This window comes from Trachemys scripta, chromosome 11 (assembly GCF_013100865.1).
Source record: "Trachemys scripta elegans isolate TJP31775 chromosome 11, CAS_Tse_1.0, whole genome shotgun sequence".
In the NCBI taxonomy this organism is placed as follows: domain Eukaryota; kingdom Metazoa; phylum Chordata; order Testudines; family Emydidae; genus Trachemys; species Trachemys scripta.
The window spans coordinates 358,612-383,381 of record NC_048308.1 but is presented as its reverse complement, the minus strand read 5'-3'; the positions used below and the strand labels follow the sequence as shown (position 1 = coordinate 383,381).

The window sequence follows — 24,770 nt, the reverse complement described above, 5'->3', positions numbered from 1 at the left end:
ACAGGGGGGGTCTGAGGCTGGGGGGGGGTCTGAGGCGGGGGGGGCCAAGGGGGGTTAGGGCGCTGGGGATTTGGGGGCCCCCGCAGTGTGAGCGGGGGAGATCCCCGCTAACTGGCACTAAATGCTGCTAGGGGTGATGCTGATGCCGGGTCCCTGGTTCCTGCCCAGGTCCGTGTCGCTGTGAGCTGCGGGGCCTGGCCGTTCACACTCTAGCTCTGGAGGGACGGTGGGGTAGGGGAATTCAGCCCCGCAGTGATGCTTCTGTTGAAGTGCATCTTCCGAGTTGTTTTGTAAGGATTTCACGCAGTGCTGTTCTCCTCTTCCTTGTCTCCTGGTACCTCAGTTGATTGTTCCCATTGGAACGCAAGGTCGGAAAGCAGCAGAAACCGCCCAGAAAACCAGATGCTGCTCAGACTGTTTCTCTGAGAAGTGTTACAAATCTTGTCCATTTGTGGAGAGTGGGGCTCTCTGCCTCAGTGTAGGTTCTCGTCCCTGCCTTGTCCCTTCCTCACATATGCCATCTCATGGTGATGCTGCTGTGGTGGGAGAGTTGGAATTCTCTCCGGAGCTTGGTCAGTGCTACTGTGCTTGTTCAGGAAAAACTGGTGTTGCTTTAGATCTGGGTGAAACGAGTGTTTTTCACCTTCTCCCTAGGGGACTGACTGCAGTATCACTTCTGCACAGGGACAAGTGCAACCCTGTTGTAGGACAGAAAGAAATGTGGTCCATGGAGCTCTGCACTGTGCCCTGCTGTTGCCCTCTTCTCTAAGGTGCAGCTAGTGGAGCTGTAGATCTCAAGGTGCAGCCAGGCTGCATAGCCCAAGATAAGGTATCATGTGATGTCACTGGTCGTCTCAGAGGGCTGATCCATTTTATTTAAATTTAGGGGATCCTTGGAACTCCTGGCAAGTTGTCTATGTGAGTTGGGCAGAGTTCCCATGTCCCCAGTTCGAGGCCAATCAGCCAGTTTCCTTTGGCTTCCTGGCCAGTATAAAGCTGGGTGTGAGCAGTTCAGTGCCCAGTTCTATAATTCTCTCATGCATCGATCGATTGCCAGGGTGTATTCTCCTCATGATCTTTAAAGAAATCTACAATTCCTGGTCTGAAGTGCAAATGGAATGTCAAGTGATGTTCTGTAGAACCTCATTACAGAACAGCGTTTCTAAACACACTTTGGGACGTCTTCCAAGAACCTGGATGGTCTGATGTGAGGGAGGCTTGAGGGGAGACTAAAACAAAGCCTAGAATGACCCGCTCTCCCCAAAGCATCCTGCAGGCTAAATCAGGGCAAATCTCATGACTTTCTCAGAGCAGAATGTGTGTGAGAACAGTGGGTAAAGTGCAAAGCTAGAAAACCATTGTGGGCAGTTGCATGCAGATGTTTACAAGATAATGCGAGCAATGGAAAGGGAAAGGAAATTGAGTTACTGCCATACCGCAAAATCATTGCCATGTCTAGCAATGTTAGCAGCAGGTAGAACAGGGGTCAGCAACCTTTCAGAAGTGCTGTGCCACGTCTTCATTTATTCACTCTGATTTAAGGTTTCGCGTGCCAGTAATGCATTTTAACTTTTTTAGAAGATCTTTTTCTATAAGTCTATAATATATAACGAAACTATTGTTGTATGTAAAGTAAATAAGGTTTTTAAAATGTTTAAGAAGCTTCATTTAAAATTAAATAAAATGCAGAGCCCCCCGGACCGGTGGCCAGGACCCGGGCAGTGTGAGTGCCACTGAAAATCAGCTCGCGTGTCACCTTTGGCACACATGCAATAGGTTGCCTACCCCTGAGCTAGAATGATCCAGGGCTGCATTAATGGAAGATGCTGCAGGTTAGGATTGAGGTGCATTAGCCGAGCTGTCTTGAGGACTCCAGAATTAATTAATGGTGTCTGTGCCTCACACTGGAGAGGTGCTGCTAGAGTGGGGTGGTGAGAGCTTATACTACCTTTCCTAGTACAAAGTCTCATCTTTTCTGAGAATTAAAATTCTCCAAAATATTTTTAAAAAACCAAAGTACAAGACTCTTCTCTGTCCCTACTGCATGTGTTTAATAGCTGATGTGATTGCCATTTTTTAGTTAATCCCAAGAGAAGTGCACAGGGGGAATGTACCTAATGTGGGAGACTGTAAAACATCAACGGTATCGTGAGGCAGGGAGGGAGGATGAAGCAGCAAATACCCTTCAGTATGGGAACATCCAAAATGCGTCCATCTAGGAGTTACACTGACATCTTACCAGCTGGCATCTAGCTTGCATAAAACAGTCCTTTGCATCTGCCCTGGGTATGGAGGTGCAAACCATTGGTAGTAGGGGTCCCAGCATACAGTACTCCATCTTGTCCAAAGAGGAGGCCCCTGCACAGATGTTCTGTTTATCTAATGCCCCCTTGGTCCATGGGCTACACTTCTGTATTCAAGATGAGGTCATACAGTCCATAACACAGAATTGTGTGGCTTGTGTTTAGCCTGGAGTAACCCTGCTGCTTTCCTTTGACAAGCACAAACAGGCCTCTCCCTGCTACCAGGGAGGTGCCAAGGGGTTCTACAGGATTTGGCCTATGATGATAAAGTGCTTGCTCCTGTTGGCAGCTGTAGCTAATTGGAGCCTCGCCCAGGCATGTTTCTAGTTAAATTAGTGCACTTCATCCCATGGTCACAGTAGGTTAGTAACCCTAGTAATGTTCTGGGCTGGAAGGAGGTGCTACATTCCACCTCGGCCCCTCCACTAATTAAGCTCAGTGTTTGGGGACCTTGATCTCTTGCTAAGCCAATAGCTGCTCTGTATTTCTGTCCTGGCACATTCCTTCCATCCCGCCCTGTGCCTGCCTGTTTCCTCCCCCACACTTACAGCAGCAGCATTAACAAATTTGGAGGATGAGTGGCAGAACCAAGCTGTGGACTGGAATGAAAAACATCCTGTTTACTCATGTAAACAGTGAGTCCGGTTTTTTGGCAAAATGTTCATTCAGTCTGTGGTCTTCCAGACAGAAAAGGGCAAAATCGGTCAGAAAATCTTGGTTTTTTTTAGATGCCAAAACAATGAACAATTGAATCTAAAATTATGGGAAGAAAAAAGATACTTGACCAGTCACTCATTTAAATCATCTTCTATTACTGTTCCCTCTTCCTTAAAATTACCCAGCTGGAAACTTGCATCATATGCATCTCCTTAAATGACTATGAACTAATGTGCTGAATTTAGAGGGTAAATCCAGAGCAGAGCTTTGAAGCTGGAGCTGTGCTGTGACGCTGGTGTGTTTGGGAGACTGATGTATGAGGAAAGATTAAAGGAGCTAAATGTGTCTAGTTTGGCTAAGTAACAATTACAGTGGATTAAAATGGGGTGTGGGACACAGAATGGTTTAATTGCCGCAGGTGGGGGAAGGCCTGAGTATAGTCCCACGGGCTATAATTGGAGATTATGAGCTGAAATTCAGAAAAGAGACATTGAAGGTGAACTGTAGGAAAAGCTTCCTGAGCTGGTATGTTTCTAGCCGTAGAATCCTCACCCCAAGGGAAGAGATGGGAACAGTTCTGTCTTGGCCCCACTGAAGGGAAAGGGAGGTTGTTTTGCGTGGCCCTTGATAAAACCTAATCTCTCTTCTGAGCTCTCTAACTTCTGATTCTTTGGTTTACCCTGGAGTTCAGCTCTCTGTCGCTCTGCACAGTGAGATGCGTGCACCTCCTGGTTACCTAGTCTGTATTTCTAGTGCACTTCCCTATTTGAGGTTAGTCTCTTGATAAGTGTTTCTAGCAAGGTGAAGCTAAGTGTGGTTTTGTGCTCCCTGGGCTGAGAGCACTTTCAGACTGAAAGCATAGCAGGCGAGGAGTATAATACTCCCTCTTCAGCCCGTGGCTGGCCCAAGGATGGGGTTGACGGGCTCTGGTTAACCTTTCTTTGCTTGCTGCCGGGAGGTGAGAAAACCAAGACAAATGGGACTGGAGTTGGGGGGTGGCATGTTTCATGAGCAGCTTTTACTGTTGAATTTATGAAGTGTTGGGAGGAGACAGCCCCTCTAGCTAGGGGTGAGCATGGATCTCTGGGGCTGTTGGGTACAGGCCAGAATGTCAGTGAGGGAGACGGAAGAGCCTGGGTTCCAATCCATCTACATCAGGTGAGTGGCAGGGCCACATGCTGCATGTGACCCATGCTTGGATCGGGGGGGAGAGGACCAGCAAAAGAACTAATGTTTGGAAACAGATTCTGGATCTGTTTCTGTTGCCATCTAATGCTCTCTGACGATGGTTTAGAAACCGATGTATCATCTGTCACCACAGCTCTTTTCAAAACTGAGCTGGTCTTCCCAGCGCACCTCCTAAAGAGTCAGTTATAACAATTTGCATGTACAGTGTGTTGCGCTGTGAGGATTTGTACCTGTGCAGCTCTCCTTATTCTACAGCGGGGGAAGGAACTCTGGCACAGAGCGGGAAGTCCGTCTGCCCACAAAGCCGCAGTTATGGATTCATCTTAGTAACAGGGGCTCGCAGTTTTCTTCCCAGTGCACCAGCTAATAACGGCTCTGTTTGGTTTCCCAGGTTGTTTTCCTCCACTTCTCTGCGGCCTCTCTTTCTCCTCAGCATCTCTCTGCTTGGAATTCTCTTGCTGGAGAGGTGGAAGCCCAGGTTCCTGTTTGACTTCTCTGGTAGGTGATGCATATTTTTGTAGCTGGGAAATCATGGGATGAGGTTACAAGTGCCGCGTCGTGGACAAATGCTGGTATTCCCTGACCGTTATGGGTACTGTAGGTCCCCTCCTTCCCTTCCTTCAGGGCCTTGTTCTGCAGCTACTGCCCCAGTTGCATTGAGAGTGCTCAAATCCACAAACCAGCTTGGGCAGGCTCCTTGGCGGGTTGGAGCGTGTGCAAATAGGAGGCAACGGTGGCTGGTGCAGTCAGAATGTCTGTCTGGGGATTGATAGAACTGTTGACAGCCGTTCAGTTTGATGGGGCCTGGCGAGGCCCAGCTAACTTGGATACGCATGTCAAAAGGACAGTGACTGGGGTGGTACAGTGTGTTTCTGCTCAACACTAGGATTATTCTGACTCTGGGTCTCCTCTGCCAATTCAGATGAGAAACTCCTCAGAGCTCAGGTTCTCTGAACCAACGTCACTTTGTTAATCCTTCCTTTTTCTGAACAGAGTTCTTCAGCTTCCAGGGCTCTGTGTCAAACAGTGCGCGGTACTGTCCTTTCCATAGGAACAGCCATCCTGGGTCAGACCAGTGGTCCAGCTAGTCCAGTAGCCTGTCTTCCCACAGTGGCCAGTGCCAGATCAGTAGGGAGAGTGAACAGAACAGGGCAATTAGCAAGTGATCCATCTACTCTCGTCCAGTCCCAGTGTCTGACAGTCAGAGGTTTAGGGACACCCAGAGCATGGCGTTGTTACCCTGACCATCTTGGCTAATAGCCAGTGCTGGACCTTCCCTCCATGAACTTATCCAATTCTTTTTTGGACCCAGTTATAGTTTTGGCCTTCACAACATCCCCTAGCAATGAGTTCCACAGGTTGACTGTGCGTTGTGCGCAGAAATACTTACGTATGTTTGTTTTAAACCTGCTGCTGGTTAATTTCATTGGGTGACCCTTGGCTCTTCTGTTATGTGAAGAGGTAAATAACGCTTCCCTGTTCGCCTTCTCCACATCAGTCATGATTTTATAGATCTCTATCGTATCCCCCCTTAGTTGTCTCTTTTCTAAGCTGAACAGTCCCGGTCATTCATTTTAATCTCTCTTCATACAGAAGCTGTTCCATATCCCTAATTGTTTTTTGTTACTCTCCTCTATCCTTTTTTCAATTATAATACCTCTTTTTTGAGATGGGGTGACCAGAACTTCATGCAGTAGTCAAGGTGCGAGCGTACCATTGATTTATATAGTGGCATTATGATATTGTCTGTCTTATTATCTAGCCTTTTCCTAATGGTTCCTTCTAAACACAATGCAGAGGGTGAGAGGCAGATTCCAGACACGAGTGTACACTGCCAATAACATAACAGTCAAAACCGATGTGCTTATCCCCGGCTGAGTACAATCACCTCATTGTCGTTATCCAGGAGATAGGCCTGCACTCCATCAGGAACAGTCAAAACTGGATACAGCCGTTTCCGGCTGCAACAGGGTAGCGGAGAGGACAATGGCAGTGAACACAGCTGTATGACCTATGGCTAGGTTATTGTATTTGTACGACCCATCGTCTGGCTTCCAGCTAGTAGGTAACAGGGACCGTCTTGCACATCTTGGCCAATGTATTGTGGGGACTCTGTCAACATCAGACTCAGGCTAGGACTACACTACAATTGCTGCAGCTATGCCGCTGTAGTATAGACGCTCGCTGCAGTGACAGAAGAGGTGTCTCCATTGCTGCAGTAAATCCACAATCTCGAGAAGCGATGGGTAGGTCACCGGGAGAATTCTACTGGGATAGAGATGTCTATACCAGGGCTAAGGTGGGCTTAACGATGTCTCTCACAGGTGTGGAAAATTCACACCCCTGAGCAAGGTAGCTAGGTTGAGCTAAGTTTTAGGTGTACCCCAGGCCTCAGAGTAGCAGCAAGGAAGACTATTCAAACAAGGTGTGATTGGTTGCCATCTAGTTTGAGCCCCTCCTTCAGCTAAATTTATTAAATGAATAGACTTGGGAAACAGTTTTGTACAAGAGGGGGCCCGTGCGTGCATGTGTGAGAGAGAGAGAGAAAGATGGGCTAGATGTAACCTGCTAGGGTGGTGACTTAAAGAGCTCTCACATGCAGCCCTGATAAGATTATCTAGGCTGCAAACATTCTTTCAGTTGTATTAATCTCTTCATTCTTGATGCTGTTTGTTTACTCTGTGCACTTCGTTCAGCTTGGGCAGTGAAACAAGACTGGCCAGTTTCTCGAACACTAGCCTGATGCTGTTTTTCCAACACTGCAGGGAAGAGTTTAAATGTTTAAAATACCCCCCAATCCTCCAAAATGCCTATTTGCATTAGGCTTGTTAAATCCTTTTGTTTACAGAATTCGGGCTGCCCTTTATAACGGTCTTGCAGAGGTGGGAGAGGGGAAGTCTTTTTTCCGTCAAAAACGACCAGAACTAAAGCCATCACCTTCTCCCCTGGCAAACAGAAAGCAATGCTGGGATAGTTCTAGAACACGAAGCAGTGCGGGAGCCAAAGACCGATCCCATGTCCTTGACTCTCAGTGCTATAGCCTGATGCACATCCGCTGTCCTCTTGTACTGCCTGTTGCTGGACAGAACTGCTTCTCTCGGAGTTGCTTTCTTCCCCACCGGTTTCATCTAAAACCAGTCCCTGGGCTGTTCTGTCCCCTCGCTGGTCTCTGTGCTGCCAGCAAAGGGCAAATCACCTTCTTGATTTACCCACTTAGGTCACAACCTGGATTTCCGTGTAGTCCATTGTACCAAATGGCCTTAGCTCCTGCAAGGGAAGAGCCATGTTCTGGCACCAAGGGGCCTCCTAGTGCGATGTGCCACAGCTGAGCATGTAACGGCTCTTGTCGGAGTCTGGCCTCCAGTTCAAACACAGAATGGCAGCCTGGGAGCTTCATGCTTCGTATTTCCTGCAGAGCAAGAAACGGGTCAGTACGGCACCTGGAAGAGTTTCGACATATATACACACACTCCTCAAAACCAGTAGGTCTCAGTCTGGAGCATCATGGGAGACTGAACGTCCTCAGTAATTCCACTTGTGGATGAAAGCTGGTACGAAACATCAGCTTTTATTCTTCAGTGACTCACCCGCCACAATCATGGACCACAACATGAGCACAGAGAAGCACAGCATGTTAGGAGTCGTATCCGAATGGAATGGGTGCATTCTGTGCTCTGTAGCCATGTACCTACACCAAACATAGCCACTTCCCCTTCTTTCCATTCAAAACTAACTCTTGGAATGTCCCAGTAACATGAAGGTGCTTCCTGCAATGAGGATCAAATAAGGATCGTTACTGGAGCACTGTACAAAACCGAGAGAGACACTTGCCCCGAGGATCTTGTGGTCTGTTAGACCAAACTGGAACCACAATCCACTGGCTGACCAGACAGCAGGTAGAGCTGGAGGAGGTGCAGATCATTCCCACGTTCTTTTTTTTGTCTTGATATTTAAACTCTATGCATAAGTGTACAAGGAGGGATTTGAATAGAGTATGTGACTGGCTAGGAGTAGGAAGAGCTGCATCTGGGGGTTAACACCTCTGCCTCCACCCATGAAGTTCACTTCTCCCAGGGTCCAGATCTTCTTGTGACTGGAAAACCCCTCAAGTCACACTCCAGCACCAGAGTGGAGGCCTGACTCAGTAGCTGCATTCTGTATGGACAATAACTGGGACACAAATGAATGCCTGGTGCTCTTTTAAAAAGGGGACCTGCTTTCTAGCCGAGTTTGCACTGGGAATTTCTAAGAGCTGAGAACCGCAGGCGCCATCACCTGACCTGAATACTGGCAGTCGCGTCTCTTAGATGCAATCGGGTGTGTCAAGCTGTGTTTACACTGGGTTGTAGACGTATATAAATGTTTATCGTGAAATGTCAGCAGACATTACTGTTCTGGACAGATGTTTAAGGCCAGCTGGCTGTCCTGAATACACTCTCTAACTTCCCACTGATTTAAGTGGGATGATGGCGGATGATAGCTCAGTAAGGAGAGTGGGGATTTAAAAACTTGCTCATTTGAGTGGTCCCAGCTCCTGTGTGAAGCTCTCTCCAGCTTTGTGGTGAATGTAATCCTTCTCTAGGCTCTGCACTGCATCGGGGTGGGCAGCACGCAGACTGTGCTTCTGTAAGAAGGGATGGAAACTACAGCGGACCCTCGCTAGAACGTGCGTCTATATAGCGCGAATTCGCTTATAGCGCGGGAATCCCAAATTTAATTACCTTCATTGGAATCCGTAGGAACACGGGACCACGCATGGATCCAAAATCCTGCATTCTAGCGAGGGTCTGGTGTACTAATTTTAAACGAGAGCTTGAATTTGCCAAATATGGCAATATCTGCAGAAGATCCTAACTCTGTGCGACGTGCTGATTGTTCTCTACCAGTGGATTTTGGTGGCGCTCTGGTCGGCTGCGGTAGACACCCAAAATGTGCTGCCGTTCTGCATCTCCCAGAGCCACCATTGATTTGGAGCTGATTTCAAAATCATTTGGAGTCAGCAGTTCTGGAAGGAGTCTTCTCATTCCCTCTGTGACACCCTGCCCCCCAATATTCACCAGTCATGTGGCACCCCAGGGGGAACCTGTCACACCCTCCATTGCCATAGATTGGCACTCTACCATTGCTTGTGGCACTGGGGAATTCCACAGCCCTGGTGCTATGCCTCAGAAAATAGGAGAAGTGGCAGCGCACTATCACTTGTACAATAACAGTGCAGGCGCTACCACTTAATGCAGCAAACAACAAAAAATGCCGGTGCCAAACACAACTTCCAGAGCGATCTTGGCATAGTGCAGGTGGCAGCTGCCCCTCCGAGAGCTGGATTTCTCTGTGCTGATGCAGCAGCACCTTTGAGACGTCTCAGCATGGAGATGGGATAGACAGCAAGCGTTTTTGCTTCCACTACAAGAGAGAGGTAGACGCCCAGCACAGCAAAACGGCTGAATGAATGATGCTTACATCTCATGCTGTGGCAGAAAACCCATGGCTCTCGGTGTGTGACCGCTGAGCTGATCAAATAGCCGCCAGAATGCAGACCGGCAAGGAGAGCGACTGGGCTGATTATGGGAATCTGGGTCACAGACTGAAAGGATTGCCTCCTCGCCTCCGCACGCTGTCTCCCGCTCCAGTGCACCGCTCAGGAGCCTGGCAGTTTGGCGCTTACAGCAAAGGGAAGAGTTTGACTGACTTGCCCACCGCTGTCATTGCTAGGACAGTGTACAGCGAACAAATCTGTTAAGAAGAACAGCTTCCATCTCTGCGTCAGGACCACTGGAGAGAGTTAAGTCTGAGAAGTCCAAGTCTCACTTAGCATTCACCCCGGGGAAGAATGCTTGTTTCCTTTTTGCATCTCACTCGGCTGGGGAGTGAGACCAGGGGCGGCTCCAGGCACCAGTGCAGCAAGCCACAGGGGGCGGCCTGCCGGTTGCTGTGAGGGTGGCAGACAGGCAGTCATCGGCGGCATGCTTGTGGGAAGTCCGTCGGTGCCACAGTTTCAGCGGCAATTCGGCGGCGGGTACACCGAAGGCGCAGGACCGGCAGATCACCCACAGAAATGCCGCCGAATCCGTGTGCCCAGCGGACTGCCCGCTGGCGTGGTGCCGAAGGCCGCCTGACTGCCGTGCTTGGGGCGGCAAAAAACATAGTCGCCCCTGAGTGAGACTGGACTAGACCAGCCACTTCCACTTCCTGGTTGACAAGACTCCAGGGAGAGATTCCAAAGCCTTTCTGTTCATACAGGGTTTGGGAACCTGTGTTTTGCATACAGCTTGAATTCCAGGCCTAAATTCGGCTGACAACGGCCCTTTATTTGTATTGCACTTTTTGGATGTTTGAGGGAAAAAATCCCGTGGGAGTTTGGAATTGTGCAAGCATCAGGAAATGCCTTCAGCGCTGCACAGAAGCCCTGCTTCGTTGTCCCTGAGTCTGTGTCCCAAACTGGGCTGGAGAGATGTCTCAGCCAGTCAGCATTTGTCAGATTCCCAAGCCTCCAGTAGCCTGACTTGCATCAGTACAGTGGGGCCCTGGGCACCTTGGTAGGACAAATAGTAAATAATGTCGATTTCCCAGTGGGGTCAGTGCCGCCAGCAGGACATAGTTACACCCAGGAACCCGCAACTCGTGAATTATACAGCAGGTCTGTGCTATTTGGTACCCAGTTGCATGCTAAAAACATCCCCCTCCCTGCAAACATCCTGCCATGACTTGCAGAGAGGAGCCTACTCGGAACACTCTCCACAGAGGACTCTAGGGTGGCAGGTGCTAACGAAAATGCAGCACGTAGCTGACAGCCCAGGGCGTCCTATGAACCGTGTTCAGGGACTTCGCTGTTCGGTTTTCAAACAGCCTCTGAGCTCCTATGTTGCCCAGCTCGGAAGCTCATTGGTGCCTTGTGAGGAGTTCAGGGGACGCACCTGAGAGTGCAGCTGCTCTTGTCTTTAATACGGGCTTGCAGCCTATGGAAACGACAGGCCCAGCATTCAGGACTCCAGGTCAGTCTGTACTGGTGTCCCTAGTGGAGATGGAATCTGTGGCCTGACTGCGTTTCCTGCTGGGGTCTGAGACAAGCGCAGCCACTGGCCCCATTAGAGACCTCTGGGGGCTGAATCTGGGCTGTGTGCAATGCTTCGGCCACTCTGGTGTTGAAAGCGAACCTTTACCAGGAAGCGTTCCCGCTTCTCTCTGCACGTAAACATGTGCAAACCCAACAGCCAACTCTAGCCTGGTTCCTACGTGCAGGGAGATCCTTGGCTAATTCTCTGCTCAGCTCCTAGCAATTAAGCTGTCGTGTCTTATTTTTCACTTGGCTAACGAGTCTCTCTTGCTCTGTCCCTACAGCGCAGCCCTCGGAGGAGCCGGGAGGGGACAGGTAGGCTCGCTTGTGCCCTCTGAGGACAGGGGGCAGCGGGGGTGGTGAGGTCAGCGTGGTGATCTTGTCTGTCCTTCTCTCTGCCTGGCCCCCCTCCTTTGCCCATGCTCAGGATTGCTCCCCACTCACACTGCAGTGTGTTTGTGAGCATGGTTCCTGAAATGCCTGTTCTTTAGCTGACACACAGCAGGGTTTGCAATGCTCCCGCAGTGGCAGCCGTTTGCTTCATTTGCGCAGGAACAGCATTTTGAGATTCCAGGAAACCTTGATCCCCTTCAAATGTCTGCGTGCGTCTGGCACTCGGAATGTCCAGGATTTTCCCCAACGCTCAGGCAAAGCAGATCTGTCCCAAGCTATTTTAAGAATCCCCAGAGAGAAGGAAATCCCTGGGATTGGCTTTTGTAGAGTACATGCACCACCTGTAATTGCATGCTTCCGGCCCCCAGTGCTTAGCCATTGGTTATGGGCAGCACGGTCACCCAGCATTGCAGGGCGTTTGTTACCCAGGACTGGCTGCTAGGAGCTCCCTGAGGTTTAATCCCAGCTCTGATGGTTTTGCCTCTTGACCTGTGACATGGGGATGTTGCTATTTGCAAGGAGGTGCTGTGTTTTGCAGCAAGGTGCCTGGGCCCCTGCTCTTTCAGCATGGTTCAGCTGTCCCTCGTCAGACCCTGTTTGAGGTTGGAGTGGGGTGGGGTGGGCAAAGCAGAGAGGCGTCATTAGTGAAGTTAAATTTGAGATGTACCCCAGTATTATGAAGCCCTGGATAGAGAGCCCTGCTTCCCTATGGCTGCTGTACCCCCAAGTGAAGTGGGGTGCGTTGAAGGTTTGTCCTCTTACACTGGTATCTGTTTCTCTAGTGAGAGCGTGACAGCCGGAGCACAGCCCCACCTCCTCAGCGTCCCCGAGCTGTGCTACTGCCTGGCTGAGAGCTGGGTCACCTTCCGCTTGTACCTGCTGGAGCTGCTACAGTACAAGAGGCAAAACCCTGCCAAGGTAACTTGGGCCATGCCACTCCCCCTCTGCTGGAGGTGTTCCTCTTGTAGTCAGGGGCTCCTCAGATGACCTGGGGGGTGGGAGGAATCTTAGGGCAAGATTTTCACTGTTCCAGCCCTTCACTGATGATTGCGGGTGTCCTTCTTGCATCCCACCCTGCCCAGACTTCAGGAAAGGGAAGCTTTGCTAACGAATAATTGTGTTCCCAGCACCTGTGAGCTGGGGCCAAGCGTAACCCCTTATGGGAATGGCCAGCTCTTTGTTCCTTGAGTTATAGACCGAGTCGGAAGTTCGTCCGATTATGGCTTTTGCCCTGTCGTAGGCTCCGTTCAGCGCTGGAAGCTGTTTTGCAAGCAGCACCCTCAAGCTGCTGTTCTCCACACCCATCGTGCAGTGGTGCTCAGGGCTCCTGAATGCGTGAAAGAATCTGGCATAAACCTAGGGGTTGATGGATGTGCCAGATGTCGTCTGGAGAGGAATTACCTCTTCGTAGCCAGGTCTTGGTCCTGGCCTCTATTAGGTCCTCAACATCACCGAAGATCAATGACATCCACCGAGGCTACCTTTGCAGCAGACTTGGCAGACTCCAGTGCGCTCAAGTTATAGAAACAAGTGGGGGTTTTACTATATTTCCACTGCTGGCTATACCCGCTTCTCAGACAGGTGACTCCACAGTTACAATATTCAGCCAGAAGAGGGAGAGAAAGCAACTCAAGACAGATGCCATAAACTTAGTCTGGTGTCCTCTAGTGTTGAGCTTGAATTAGTTAGAAGATGAGACTCCGAGTGCCCCAAACTCTCCTATATGGCTTCCTTTACTTGGCCAACCAGCATTTCCGCTCACGCTGAGCACCGGTCTCTCCAGCCCTGGTCTCTTTGACAGACCTCCAGGACACTAGAACCGTCATCTAACCCGGGAGACGGGCCTGTGCCCCTTGCAAAGAGCAGAAGAGTCTGGGCTGGACGGTCACACACCCACCAACTCCAGATGAGCCATACCAGGGGGTGGGCAGGGCACCCTGGATTGTGAACAAATCATCTAACTGCTCTATGCCTCAGTTTCCCCATCTGGGTAACGGGAGGGACAGTAAAGACTCCTCTATACAATGTTAATCTACAAATGAACAGCACTATCTAATGCCTAATTATAATCTATCCTATCTTACTTCCAGGAGGCCTTGTTGAACTTCAGAAGTGAGACAGTTTAGGACATTCCCATAAAGCTTCTTTGGTCGGGGGGCGGAGGGGTGGTCACAGGTTCTTAGGTTTCCCTAGGTCTCATCTACACTGACTTGCTTTTTTGCACTTCACTCAGCTTCCCCCAGGGCTGGGAAGTTTGAGTTCTGACTATTAGTACCGGGAGCTCAGCACAAATCTAGGCCAGAATAAGCCATTGGGTTGAATCAGGCTTTTGTTTATTAAATTTGCGTTACAATGTTTTAAGGTGAGAAATGGCGCCGAGCGCGTCTCTTGCCCCAGCTGCAGGGATGGCGTCTTTGCCTCTTGTCTGTTGTTTTGTTCATCCCTCACCTCTTTGTTTCCCCAGTTCTGTGCGAGGGTCTGTTCGGGGTGCCTGATCCTGGCTATGGTCGGACACTATGTTCCGGGCATAATGATCTCCTCCATCATCTGTGAGTATAAGTGGCCCCTTGGTGTCAACTGAGACTAGTCATGACTTGCCTGAATCATTTGATACGCTGGTAGAAGTGTGCTCACGATTCTTTCATATCCCACAGCCCATATCCCACAGCCCATACCAGTTAAAGTGAGATGCATAACCCCTCACCTCCCTGCTGCCTCAGGTCATTTGCTAGCATACTGTTTATGTAGGACCTGCAGTGTGATGCAGTACTGCACAAAGCCAGAAGAGGGAGCCACGGTCAACCAGTGAACCCTCTTCCCAGATCTGCACCGTTCTACGTGCTCGGTGATTATATGCAGTATACCTGTAGGTGTGTTGGCCATGGTGTTAGAGAGACAAGGTGGGCGAGGTGTTGGTCCAATAAAAGAGATTTCCTCACCCGCCCGGTCTCTCTAACATGCTCAGTGAAGCAGGTGTTCCTGCAGGGAAGCAGAGAAATGCGGTGTCACTCTGAAACTTCAACAGAGAACAAGTCCATGTCTGCCAGGTTTGAAAGGAAAAAATTGCTGGGGAAAGCGAATGTGTATTCAACCTTCCCAAAACGTTACGGGCAGCAGGAGGTAAAATCGGAAGGAAATGTAAGTACTTGGCTCTCTTAAGATCACCCTAAAGAACTTCATTATATAGTCAGAACCACAGTTTGGAAACTTGGAATGCTGATCTGTTTACTCTTCCCCTGCTCCAGTGGCCGTGTTAGCTTATCGGCTCACTCAGGTGTTGGGCACACTGGCTTCCAATTGGGGCACAGCCTTGCTTGTACGTCCTAGGCTGCTGCTGCCCTTTCAGAAGTCGGTCACTTGAATTAGCCTCCAGCTATAGCTCCAGCTCCGAGGTCAGGAATGAGGTGTGTTGACTGCGCTACAGAGAGTTCAGGTTTGTAATAGCAGGGGTATCACAGGGAAGGACTGCTGTGCATTGGCAAAGCTGTCTGTGGATGAAAGCAGCCCTGGAATAATAGGGCGGTGCTGCAGATCAGGAGTGAGGTGCATTGGCCGACCTGTAAGGGGGAAGCCAGTGCCATCAGACTGCTCTTCAGCTGACATGAGGTTCCATTCCTGGTGCTTATGGGCCTGGCTACTGGGAGAATTGGCCTATTGTTCCTTTCCTAGTGTAAGAGCGGCCACAGTGAGTCAGACCAAAGGTCCACCCAGCCCCGTATCCTGTCTCTGACAGTGGCCAATACCAGGTGCTTCACAGCGAATGAACAGAACAGGGCAATTATCAACTGATCTATCCCCCCTGTCATCCAGTCCCAGCTTCGGGCCATCAGAGGTTTTAGGGACACTGGGAGCCTGGGGTTGCACCTCTGGCCATTTTAGTTAAGAGCCATTGATGGACCTATCTTCCAGGAACTTCTCTAGTTCTTTTTGTAACCCAGTTATAGTTTTGGCCTTTACAACATCCCCTCGCAGTGAGTTCCACAGGTTGACTGAAGAAGTACTTCCTTATGTTTGTTTTAAACCTGCTGTCTACTCATTTCATTGGGTGACCCCTGGTTCCTGTGTTATGGGAAGGGGCAAATAACACTTCCCGATTCGCTCTCTCCACACCAGCCACCATCGTATAGACCTCTGTCGTACCCCCCTTAGTGATCTCTTTTCCGAGATGAACAGTCCCAGTCTGTTTGTTCTCTCCTCAGATGGGAGCTGTTCCACACCCCTCCTCATTTTTGTTGCCCTTCTCTGCACCTTTCCCAATTCTAGTATATCTTTTGTTTTGCTCAGGTGACTAGAAGTGCCTGCAGTATTCAAGGTGTGGGCGTGCCATGGATTTATATAGTAGTGATGTTGTGATATTTTCTGTCTTACTGACCCCTTTCCGAATGGCTAACGTGTTCCGGGTTCTCTCTGCGTTTCCAGTGCTCAGCATTCTGCTGTGGCCGTTGGTGGTTTACCATGAGCTGATCCAGCGGATGTACACGCGGCTGGAACCTGTCCTGATGAAACTGGACTACAGTATGAAAGCAGAGACCCTGCACCTGAAGCACGAGAAGAGAAGTAAGGCAATGCCTTTTCTCTGTTCTCTCTGCCTTGGCCGGCTGGGAAAACAGCACTGGCAAGTCGGAATCGGTGTGGAACGCCCAAGAAATGGCATCCCCGAGGGAGGGGAGGATAGCGGGGGGGGGGAGGGTCATCCTAGGGGTGAGGGGGGGGAAAAACTGAGCAAAGGAAAATGTAGGCTGAGTATTGGGAGTACGGGGAGAGACTGCTTGGCAGTGACCTGTCAAGCAGTGAAAGGGGTTCCTGGGGGAGGGGTGAGAGCCCCATTACTTGGAATGCTTAACTGGGCCAGGCAGAACTCTAGCGAAGGGGCTGAAGGGAACAAAGCTGGCCTGGGGTGGGGATGGCCTAGACGGGACCCCGCAGCTCCTTCCCTCCCCTTTCCAGGATTCTGAGCCCAGTGCCGCTCAGTGACATTTCTTCCATTTCCCCACACAGAGCGCCAAGGAAAGAGTGAACCCATGGCTGGCGATGAGCCAATGGCAGAGACCGAGAGTGAGAGCGAGGCGGAGCTGTCTGGCTACTCCCCGGTGGTAAGGGCTGCAGAGGAGCCGTGCGGTAGATAGCCCTCTCCTCCCTGCCAGCACCTCCCCAGAGAGCCAGGAACAGAGGGTTGGTCAGAATGCAGCCACACTGGTAACCAGCAGCAGAGCGGTGCAAGTCGGCCCTGGCCTCTGGGCCCTGGCCGGGGTTGGAAAGTCACCAGGGGGTGCTAAGGGAGGGGTGCGAGCTGCCTCTATGGAGGGGCTGTCACCGAGAGCCTGCTTGTCAGGTGGCCCCGGGAGCAGTGTGGTGGAGTGCAAAGCCCAGGGAGCTGGAGTAAGGCAATGCTCTGCCTGCTCGCCCTGCCCCCTCGAGCCAGTGACTAGAGTAGCCCCGATGGGCTCTGCAGGGAGTCACACTGCTCCTGTCTCTGCCGGCCTGCAGGCAGCGGTGCTGGTGGTGCAGACGGCTTGCTATTTCCTGGAACCCTGATCACGCCCAGGGTAAAGGGTCATGGAGCTGTTCCCCGCCACTTGCTCTTGCTCAGTAGATGGGAGATGTGTAGTCCCGTTTATTTCCACGCTGATGGGGTGATCAGGGCAGGCGTCTGGTTTTGCTGCAGCTGCCAGTGGAAGGAGAAGCTGGGCTGGGAGGTGGGAAGCTTTGGGTCATGTGAAAGTATCTGCAGTGCCCTCTGCTGCTGCGTGTATGGATGTCCTTTTTGGTATGGCCTGTTGGCACTGGTGTGAAAGGGGTCCCTGCCCTTTGCAACAGTGCTGTAGCCACCTAGGGTGACCAGATGTCCCGATTTTATAGGGACAGTCCCGATTTTGGGGTCTTTTTCTTATATAGGCTCCTATTACCCCCAACCCCTGTCCCGATTTTTCACATTTGCTGTCTGGTCACCCTATAGCCACCACAGGATGGGGGAGAATCCCCTGCTGTGGGGATTTCTAGGGCTCGCAGGAGTTACACACGTGCTTTCCACTGGGCCCTCCATGTTGGGCGCTGGCAGGACGCAAACCCACCCGCGCTCACTCCAGGAGCAGCACGGGTGAGTCTGTGCCTGGACAGTGCCCAGCCCCCTGCCTGGACAGCGTGAGAACCCGTGTAACAGTTCACCTGGCAGATACCTTCTGCCCCTGCGGCTCCGGTCTGTGCAGAGGAACCAGCAGGGAGTGCTGCCAGCCGGGCACCCAAAGCTAACTGTCCCCTCTGCTCTCCTCCGCCACAGGTGGATGTGAAGAAGACAGCACTAGCGCTGGCGATTACCGACTCTGAGCTCTCTGATGAGGAGGCTTCCATCCTGGAGAGCGGGGGCTTCTCTGTCTCCAGGGCCACCACCCCGCAGCTGACTGATGTGTCTGAAGGTAATTCCCACCCTCACCCCACGCATTGTCCTGAAACAGCTGTCTGGTAGGAACCGGCCATCACTGTCCCTTCCCCGCCCCTGGATCTGGGACAGGCCCCTGGAGGGCAGGGGGAGAACCAGGCTGTTTGCAGGGGAAAGGGCCAGAAGGGACCCAGGAGACCCTCACTTGGCAGTGAAGGTGGCATGCCCCATCTCCCCCATCACTGGGCTGGGAGTCTGTGTGTTGTCATTACTGGAGTTTGAAACTCTCCTAGCCGGGCTGCTAGTCCAGCCCCCGTGAGGCTGGGCTCTGTCCAGTTGCTGCCTTGGGCGGGGAGGGAGGCCTTAGCCGCAGCACAGCTTCCGTGACTGCTCCAGCTGTCTGATCTCTGCTGCCTGGATGATCCCGCTCCATGCACTACCCTGTAACTCTGGAGAGGGAGGCAGCACGGTCCTCAAAGGCTCTGCCAATGAGCAGAGAGGCAGGCAAGCCCGGCCAAGTGCTGACGTGTGCTCTGGTGCCCAAGCTGTGTGTGGCATTGTACAAAACAAAGGCAGAGGCCTTGCCCCGCAGCACTCGCTGGCTCCCATGAGGGCTGTGTGGTGGTGACGACAGGATCACGGGGCTGGCTGGGTGTGTGCAGGAGAAGTTGTGGGCACTGGGAGTGTAGCTCGTCAGACACTTGGGGGTGGGTTGGAGGAGGGATTGAAGGGGGAGAAGGTGGAAGTGTGACAGGGGCTGTAGGCGTGAACAGGCCCCGTGGCAGGTGGAGGATAGCAAGAAGGGGATGGTCAGCTGAGCCACCTGCTGTGCACGCCCCACATGTGGGGCAGAGTGAAGGGAGGTGGCTCCTAGGCAGGAAGGAGCTGAATTGTGCAGGAGCTTGAATCCAAACCCATGTTCCTTCAAGCACTCGTCTCGTGGAATGCAGGGCACCCCCTGCTTCCACACTAAGCAGGATGGAGCAGCCCAGGGGGCAAAGATCAGCTGGGGCAGGCAGACGCGCAGCCCGGGCCTAAGGGCCTGGGACTGGAGAGCGGGAGAAGCACCCGAGAGCTGCTGCTAATGCCATTGCCTGGCTGTGCCTTTCAGACCTGGACCAGCAGAGCCTGCACAGTGAGCCGGAGGAGTCCTTCGCCAAGGACCTGGCAGAGTTCCCCTCCATAGAAGAGTATCATTCCAGAGACCTGGGGCCACAAAGCGACGACGATGCCTTCGGGGTGCCACTGGGCCCTGAGCTTGCCCATGCTACCCACGAGCTGGACTCTGTGGAGAAGGAAGCTGTGGACTCTGACCTCTCCGTTCTCCATCTAGCTTCTCCTCTCCATTTTGTAAATACGCACTTCAATGGGAACGGGCAGGTGGCGCCAGGCGGCGCAGAGCCGCAGACGGCTGCTGCCCCCGGCCTGGGCATCCGCATCGATGTGCTAAGCGAGGAGATTGTCACCACTGCCATCACCACGGTGGTGCAGAACACCCTCTCGGCCCTGCTGCGCTCCTCTGAAGCTAGTGAGGGGCCCTCCCTCTCCGAGTTCCTCCCCACTGAGCCCGAAGAGAGACTGAACTTCCAGGCACAGCTGTCAGAGACCGAGGTGGTGGGGATGGAGACTGCAGCTCCCCTGGAGGAGGAGGGGGAAGTGGATGACTTTGAGCTACTGGATCAGAGGGAGCTGGAGCAAATGGATGTAGAGATGGGGCTTGGAGGAGAGCAGGAAGTGCAGGAATCGCCCGTCCCTCCAGTTCCAGCTTCCTCCCAGCTGCCAAAGCCAGAGGATGCAGAGGAGGCGGGGGCAGCGGCGTCTTTGTCTTAGGTCGTCTCTGTCGCCCCCTCTTTCCTCGTCCTCCCTGGAAGGACGGAAGGATGGACGGACTCCTGCAGTGAGAGATTCGTGTTGACCAGGGTGGCAAAACGGCTGTGTTCATGTGCTGTCGGAATAACCCAGCCTGCCCAGCCCAGCCTTCCTCGGTCTGAGTGAGGAGAGGAACCAGGCCGCAGCTGTAACCCCAACCCCAGCAAAAGCTTCCTAGTGATGGTGCAGTATTTTGGTCTGTCTTCTGTTTGGCTTTCGTTGTGCACGCAGAGTACTGAGCTAGACGTAGCTGCTGCTATCCCACATCCCCAGCAGGACAGAGGCAAGCGTAGTTTAGTGGGTTTTTAAATGGCTAAAAGTGTAAATAATTTTAACTGTCTTTGGTTGAGCTGGATGGGGGGAGGGAAAGGAAATACAGCTCCGATCTCCGGGTGCGGGGAAGAGCAGAGGCAGGCCGCTTCCTACCAGCAAGGAAAAGGTGGGTGGATGCAGGAAGGGGCCTGTGAGGCAGATGGCAGACTGTAGTAGCCTCTCCATCAAACCTAGCATCGGGTATTTCCCTGGGTGTCTGGCCCGGAGACCACTGCTGTGAACGGAGCAGCTTCCAGGTCTGGACCAGTTGTTCCTTGCCCCGGTTCGCTCCTGTCTTTAACTCTGCGGCACACAGACGGCTCCTCAAACCCTCGTGCTCTAAATAAGCGTGACCAAGCCAGACCCCCGAGTGCTGCTTCCTCTTGTCTAGTGTCTCGCTGTGGCAGCTGGCTGGCTTTCTGGTGGCTTGTGCAGCGGAGAAGCGTCTGATTGTTTTATGGGTGAGACTGTTTTGTGGCTCTAGTCGGAGGGGCTGCGCAGACAGTAATTGTGTGAGAGGGACCCCCCCCAATCTAATTTTTTTGATAACTAAAGGCTGTTTTTAGGCGGTGTTCTGCAATCTCTTACTGCACTTTACATCCCAAGTGCCCCCTCCCACGCCCAAGGCTGGGCCAATACAACTCGCTCTACCACCTCGTCCCTCGTAACCCGTGTCCCTGCTGTGAGCACTTGGCATCTCCGTTCCAGTCCCAGCACAGGATCATTCACTGCTGCCCGGTGAACCTGCTCCTCCTCTGGCAGGCTGCCCTCGCTGCGTCTGGGAGCTGTCAGGGCAGTGCGAGGGACGGAAGAGCCGCCTCAGATCTTGTCCTCTCAAGCAGGGCCTTTGGAAGCACCTCCCATTCTAGCCCAGTTGGGTACCCAGCGCTTCCTGGGACTGTCCCAGTGTACACCGTGCACTAGGTTCTGATCTCGCTTCCAGCAGGAGGCACTGCTCCCTGTATCGCAGCCACAGGCCATCCTAGCTCTAGTCCCTGCCCAGAATGGCTCCTGTTGTGTTCCTGGAGCAGGGAATGGGCGTCCTTGGCCGTAGCTCTGGCAGGGGAACAGGAGAGGCTCTACTGACTCTAAGGGGGAGCTGTAAACTGACTTGGCAGCTTCTGTGCACAGCCCAGCAGCAAGGGCTCAGCCAGCGTGTGACGGCTCAGCACGTCCCCTTGGACGTTCTGGGCCTGGTCGGGCTAGCTCTGTCCGCACAGACAGCGTATGTGCAAAGGCCTCTGTGAAATGGTGGGGAGTGGAACTTCGGGCTCTGCCTCGGGCATATAGGCCAACACGCCCAAGAGCAAGGCTGCCTGGAGTCCTGTCTGTCGTCACACCTAGTACGTCCAATCCCTCTCACTTTCGTAACCCCCGTACTGTCTTAATGTACCCCGGGGTCTGGCTGAGACTGCCCAAGCGTTACCGCTCAGGGTCTCTGTGTCCTCATTGCCCGTAGACCCTGCTGCGTGAGGAAGTGGAGGAGTGGGAATTTTATTTATGTACAGGGCTGTTGCAGCCTCTCCTATCAACTCTTACTTAGGGTGCTGCAGTCGAGAAACGTATGGAAAGTGAGAGGCTGCATGCCCGTGGCCACCAGTCCCCGGAATATGGGCCCAGGGAGAGAGTCTGTCTAGCCTGAGTGGAGAGGCAGGATGCCTTGCTGTGCTTCCCTGCCCCCAGCCAGCACTCTCTCTTCCAGAGCTGAGACGGTCAGCTCATCACGCACCCAGGCGCAGCCCCTTGACTGGATTTCTCATAACTGACAGCAGAGCTTTTAAATTCAGAAAACTCTCCTGAGATCAGAGGGCTGAGATAACCAGGGGATGGGAGCAGAGGCCCAGTGACGTCTTTGCTACACCCCTTGGGCAGAGCATTTTGGAGAGTTCTCTGGCCCCACGACCGCAGTTGAAGCTGGGCTTCGGCTGTCCCCCTGTATTGTGTGTGCGCTGATCTCCCCCCACCCCCTTCCCTGTTTGTGTGGGACAGGGCAGACTCCAGAGGCGTTGGTAGCTCTGTCACTGTTTGACTGTTCAAAGCATGGACTAGCTGGACACTTCTACACTCTGTATGACTTCCCTGCTCAATGGAACATTCCATGGGCGTGGTGGCTTGTGGGTCTATGAATTCTTTAATGGTAGCCCCTCCTGGCCTCTTTCGAGCTAGGACGATCTGCTTTCAAATCCCAGGTTTGGGAAGCGTTAAATTATTTATTGAGTAGATAATATAGAGGCATTTCCCGAAAACCTCCTCCTAGCCCAACGAATGCCAAGCTGGCCCAAATGGAGCCTGTTCTCACCCCCTTTACCACAGCAGTGTAGCCCTAGCAAGCAGTGCACTGCCTCGGAGAACACCCTGTCTCAGGAGGGTGGCTGCAGTCTGCTTGGATGTAAATTAGATAAGCTCCTGGTAGGCTGCCAAAGCAAAATGTCGGCCTCCTTGTCCTGCATTGCATTGGGAATCCCAGGCGCAGCGCAGCATCCTGCGGGCTACAGGGTTGTGTGCATGGCCCACGTGGCAGCCACCCACGTTCAAATGGTGCTAACGTTGTTCCAAAAAGCCCCCGCCAACGTATCCAGTGAACAGGCTGCCACATATCGCTAACCAAGGCATTGTTGCACGGTAGGAGCACAAATGGGTCACAATAATTTGGACCCCAAATTTTCTTTCAGGATGGGGGGAGGGGAAGGGATCTTGTATGCTTGTGCTCATATGCCCACTCTCTCCCTGAGCACTATGTCCGCAAGAGAATTTGAGGCACCAGTGCTGGTAGCCGTGGGTGGCTTTTCATTGCTGGTAGGTCTGCAGGAGACCTGGTAATAAAAATGTGTTAATCTCTTCCTAAGAACATCCAGGAAAAGGGGGAGGGGTCCTTGTAACCAGTGTTCATTCTATGGCTATATTTAAAAGCAAAATGTAGAATTTGTAATAAAAAATAAAAACAAAAAAATGTTAGAGGAGAAAGTTCTGGGCAATAAAGTTTGTTGGCTGTATGTGATGGAGTCTTTCTAGCTTGTCTTGCTCTCCTCGCGTGGGGTGCCCGTCTGACATTCAGTGCCAGGCATGGGGGAGAAATCACTTCTTTTCACCCTGGCGGGAGATGTCTGTCGGGGCGGTACTGTACCTGCAGAGCAGAGCTAGCAGCGAGGCTCGGATCAGCTGCGGGGTGGTGTGAGCAGGCCCCCCGAGGGAGGTAACGTCTTGGGGTGGGGCAGAGCCGGCTGGCTACCAGCTTGGATTCTCCTCTCCTGCCCAGCTCACTCATGCTCGGAAAACCCCCTGTCTGGTGCAGTTGCTCAGCCAGCAGCCTTGCAGAGTTGTTGCAATGACAATGAGGGGATGGGTGACTATGGAGGACTCACAGCTGTGACTTTGATGTCTCTGGCTGTCCGTTCAGCATCGCTCTTCTTGGAAACCTCGGCAGCCTCTACTCTGCAGTGGCCTAAGATGCTCTAGTGTCAAGTCCCTCTAGGGTGACCAGATGTCCCGATTTTATAGGGACAGTCCCAATTTTGGGGTCTTTTTCTTATATAAGCTCCTATTACCCCCCACCCCCTGTCCTGATTTTTCACACTTGCTGTCTGGTCACCCCAAGTCCCTCCTTTACTGACACCTCCCCAGTCTTTGACCTCTGCTGGCCAGGAAATCCCCAGGACAGCTGTTACTGTCTGGAATTGGGGCCCTGGGCCTGCTGGGCACAGGCAGGAGCAAGGCTAGAGCTGATGGGATCAGATTCCAGTACTGCAGCCCTCTCCCCTTGCAGGTAAGGGAACCTGGCTAGTTAACTTACAGCGGTAGAGGGGGGGTGGGACCCAGGTGACCTGGATTCTACTGGCTCTGATGGTGGCCTGCTGGGAGACTACGGCAAGAACAGGTCTCTTCAGGACTGGAGAAGGGCAGCCGTAGCCCCCTCTTTAAAAAGTGGAACAAAGAGGACCTGGGGCTTATAGACCAGTCCGCCTGACTTTGATACCTGGAGAGATTCTGGAACAAATGATGAACAGTCTGTATGCACCTTGAGGCTAACCGGTTTAGAAGGAATAGTCAGCATGGCTTTGTCTAGAACAAAGTATGCCAAGCTACCTTGATTTCCTTCTTTGACAGGGTACGGGCTTAGGGGAGGGGGGGAAGCAGCGGACATCATGTTTTGATGTCAGTAAGTCTGGACACAGTCCCATGTTCTTAGACACAAACAAGGGAAATGCGGTCTAGATTAATTTACTATCAGGTGAACAAGAGCAGCAATACTGGGTCAGACCAAGGGTCCATCTAGCCCGTGTCCTGTCCCTGGTAGTGGCCAGTGTCAGACGCTTCAGAGGGAATAAACAGGGCATTTAGCAAGCGATCCATTCCTTGTCAACCAGAGCCAGCTTCTGGCAGTCAGAGGTTTAGGGACACTTAGAGCAGGGGTTTGTCCCTAGCCATTGCTGGACCATCCTCCATGAATTGATCTAATTCTTTTTTAAAACCAGTTACAGTTTTGGCCTTCACAGCATCCCCTGGCAATGAGTTCCACAGGTTAACTCTGTGTTGTGTGAAGAAATACTCCCTTATGTTTATTGTAAACCTGCTGCTGGTTCATTTAATCAAGTGCCCCCTGGTTCCTGTGTTAGGTGAG

At 52.2% G+C, this 24,770-nt stretch overlaps 1 protein-coding gene across 1 annotated transcript; it reads left to right on the top strand.

The window, feature by feature from the left end:
- Nucleotides 1-4,539: 4,539 nt before the first annotated feature.
- RETREG2 (reticulophagy regulator family member 2) lies at nucleotides 4,540-23,145 on the top strand (the record flags this gene model as incomplete). The annotated part of the gene is given in 8 exon segments (XM_034785455.1): nucleotides 4,540-4,646; nucleotides 11,487-11,517; nucleotides 12,378-12,513; nucleotides 14,060-14,144; nucleotides 16,015-16,152; nucleotides 16,594-16,688; nucleotides 17,873-18,008; nucleotides 19,083-23,145. Coding segments are annotated over 8 exon segments (1,447 nt in total), but the record flags the coding sequence as incomplete, so codon positions are not given.
- Nucleotides 23,146-24,770: the final 1,625 nt, after the last annotated feature.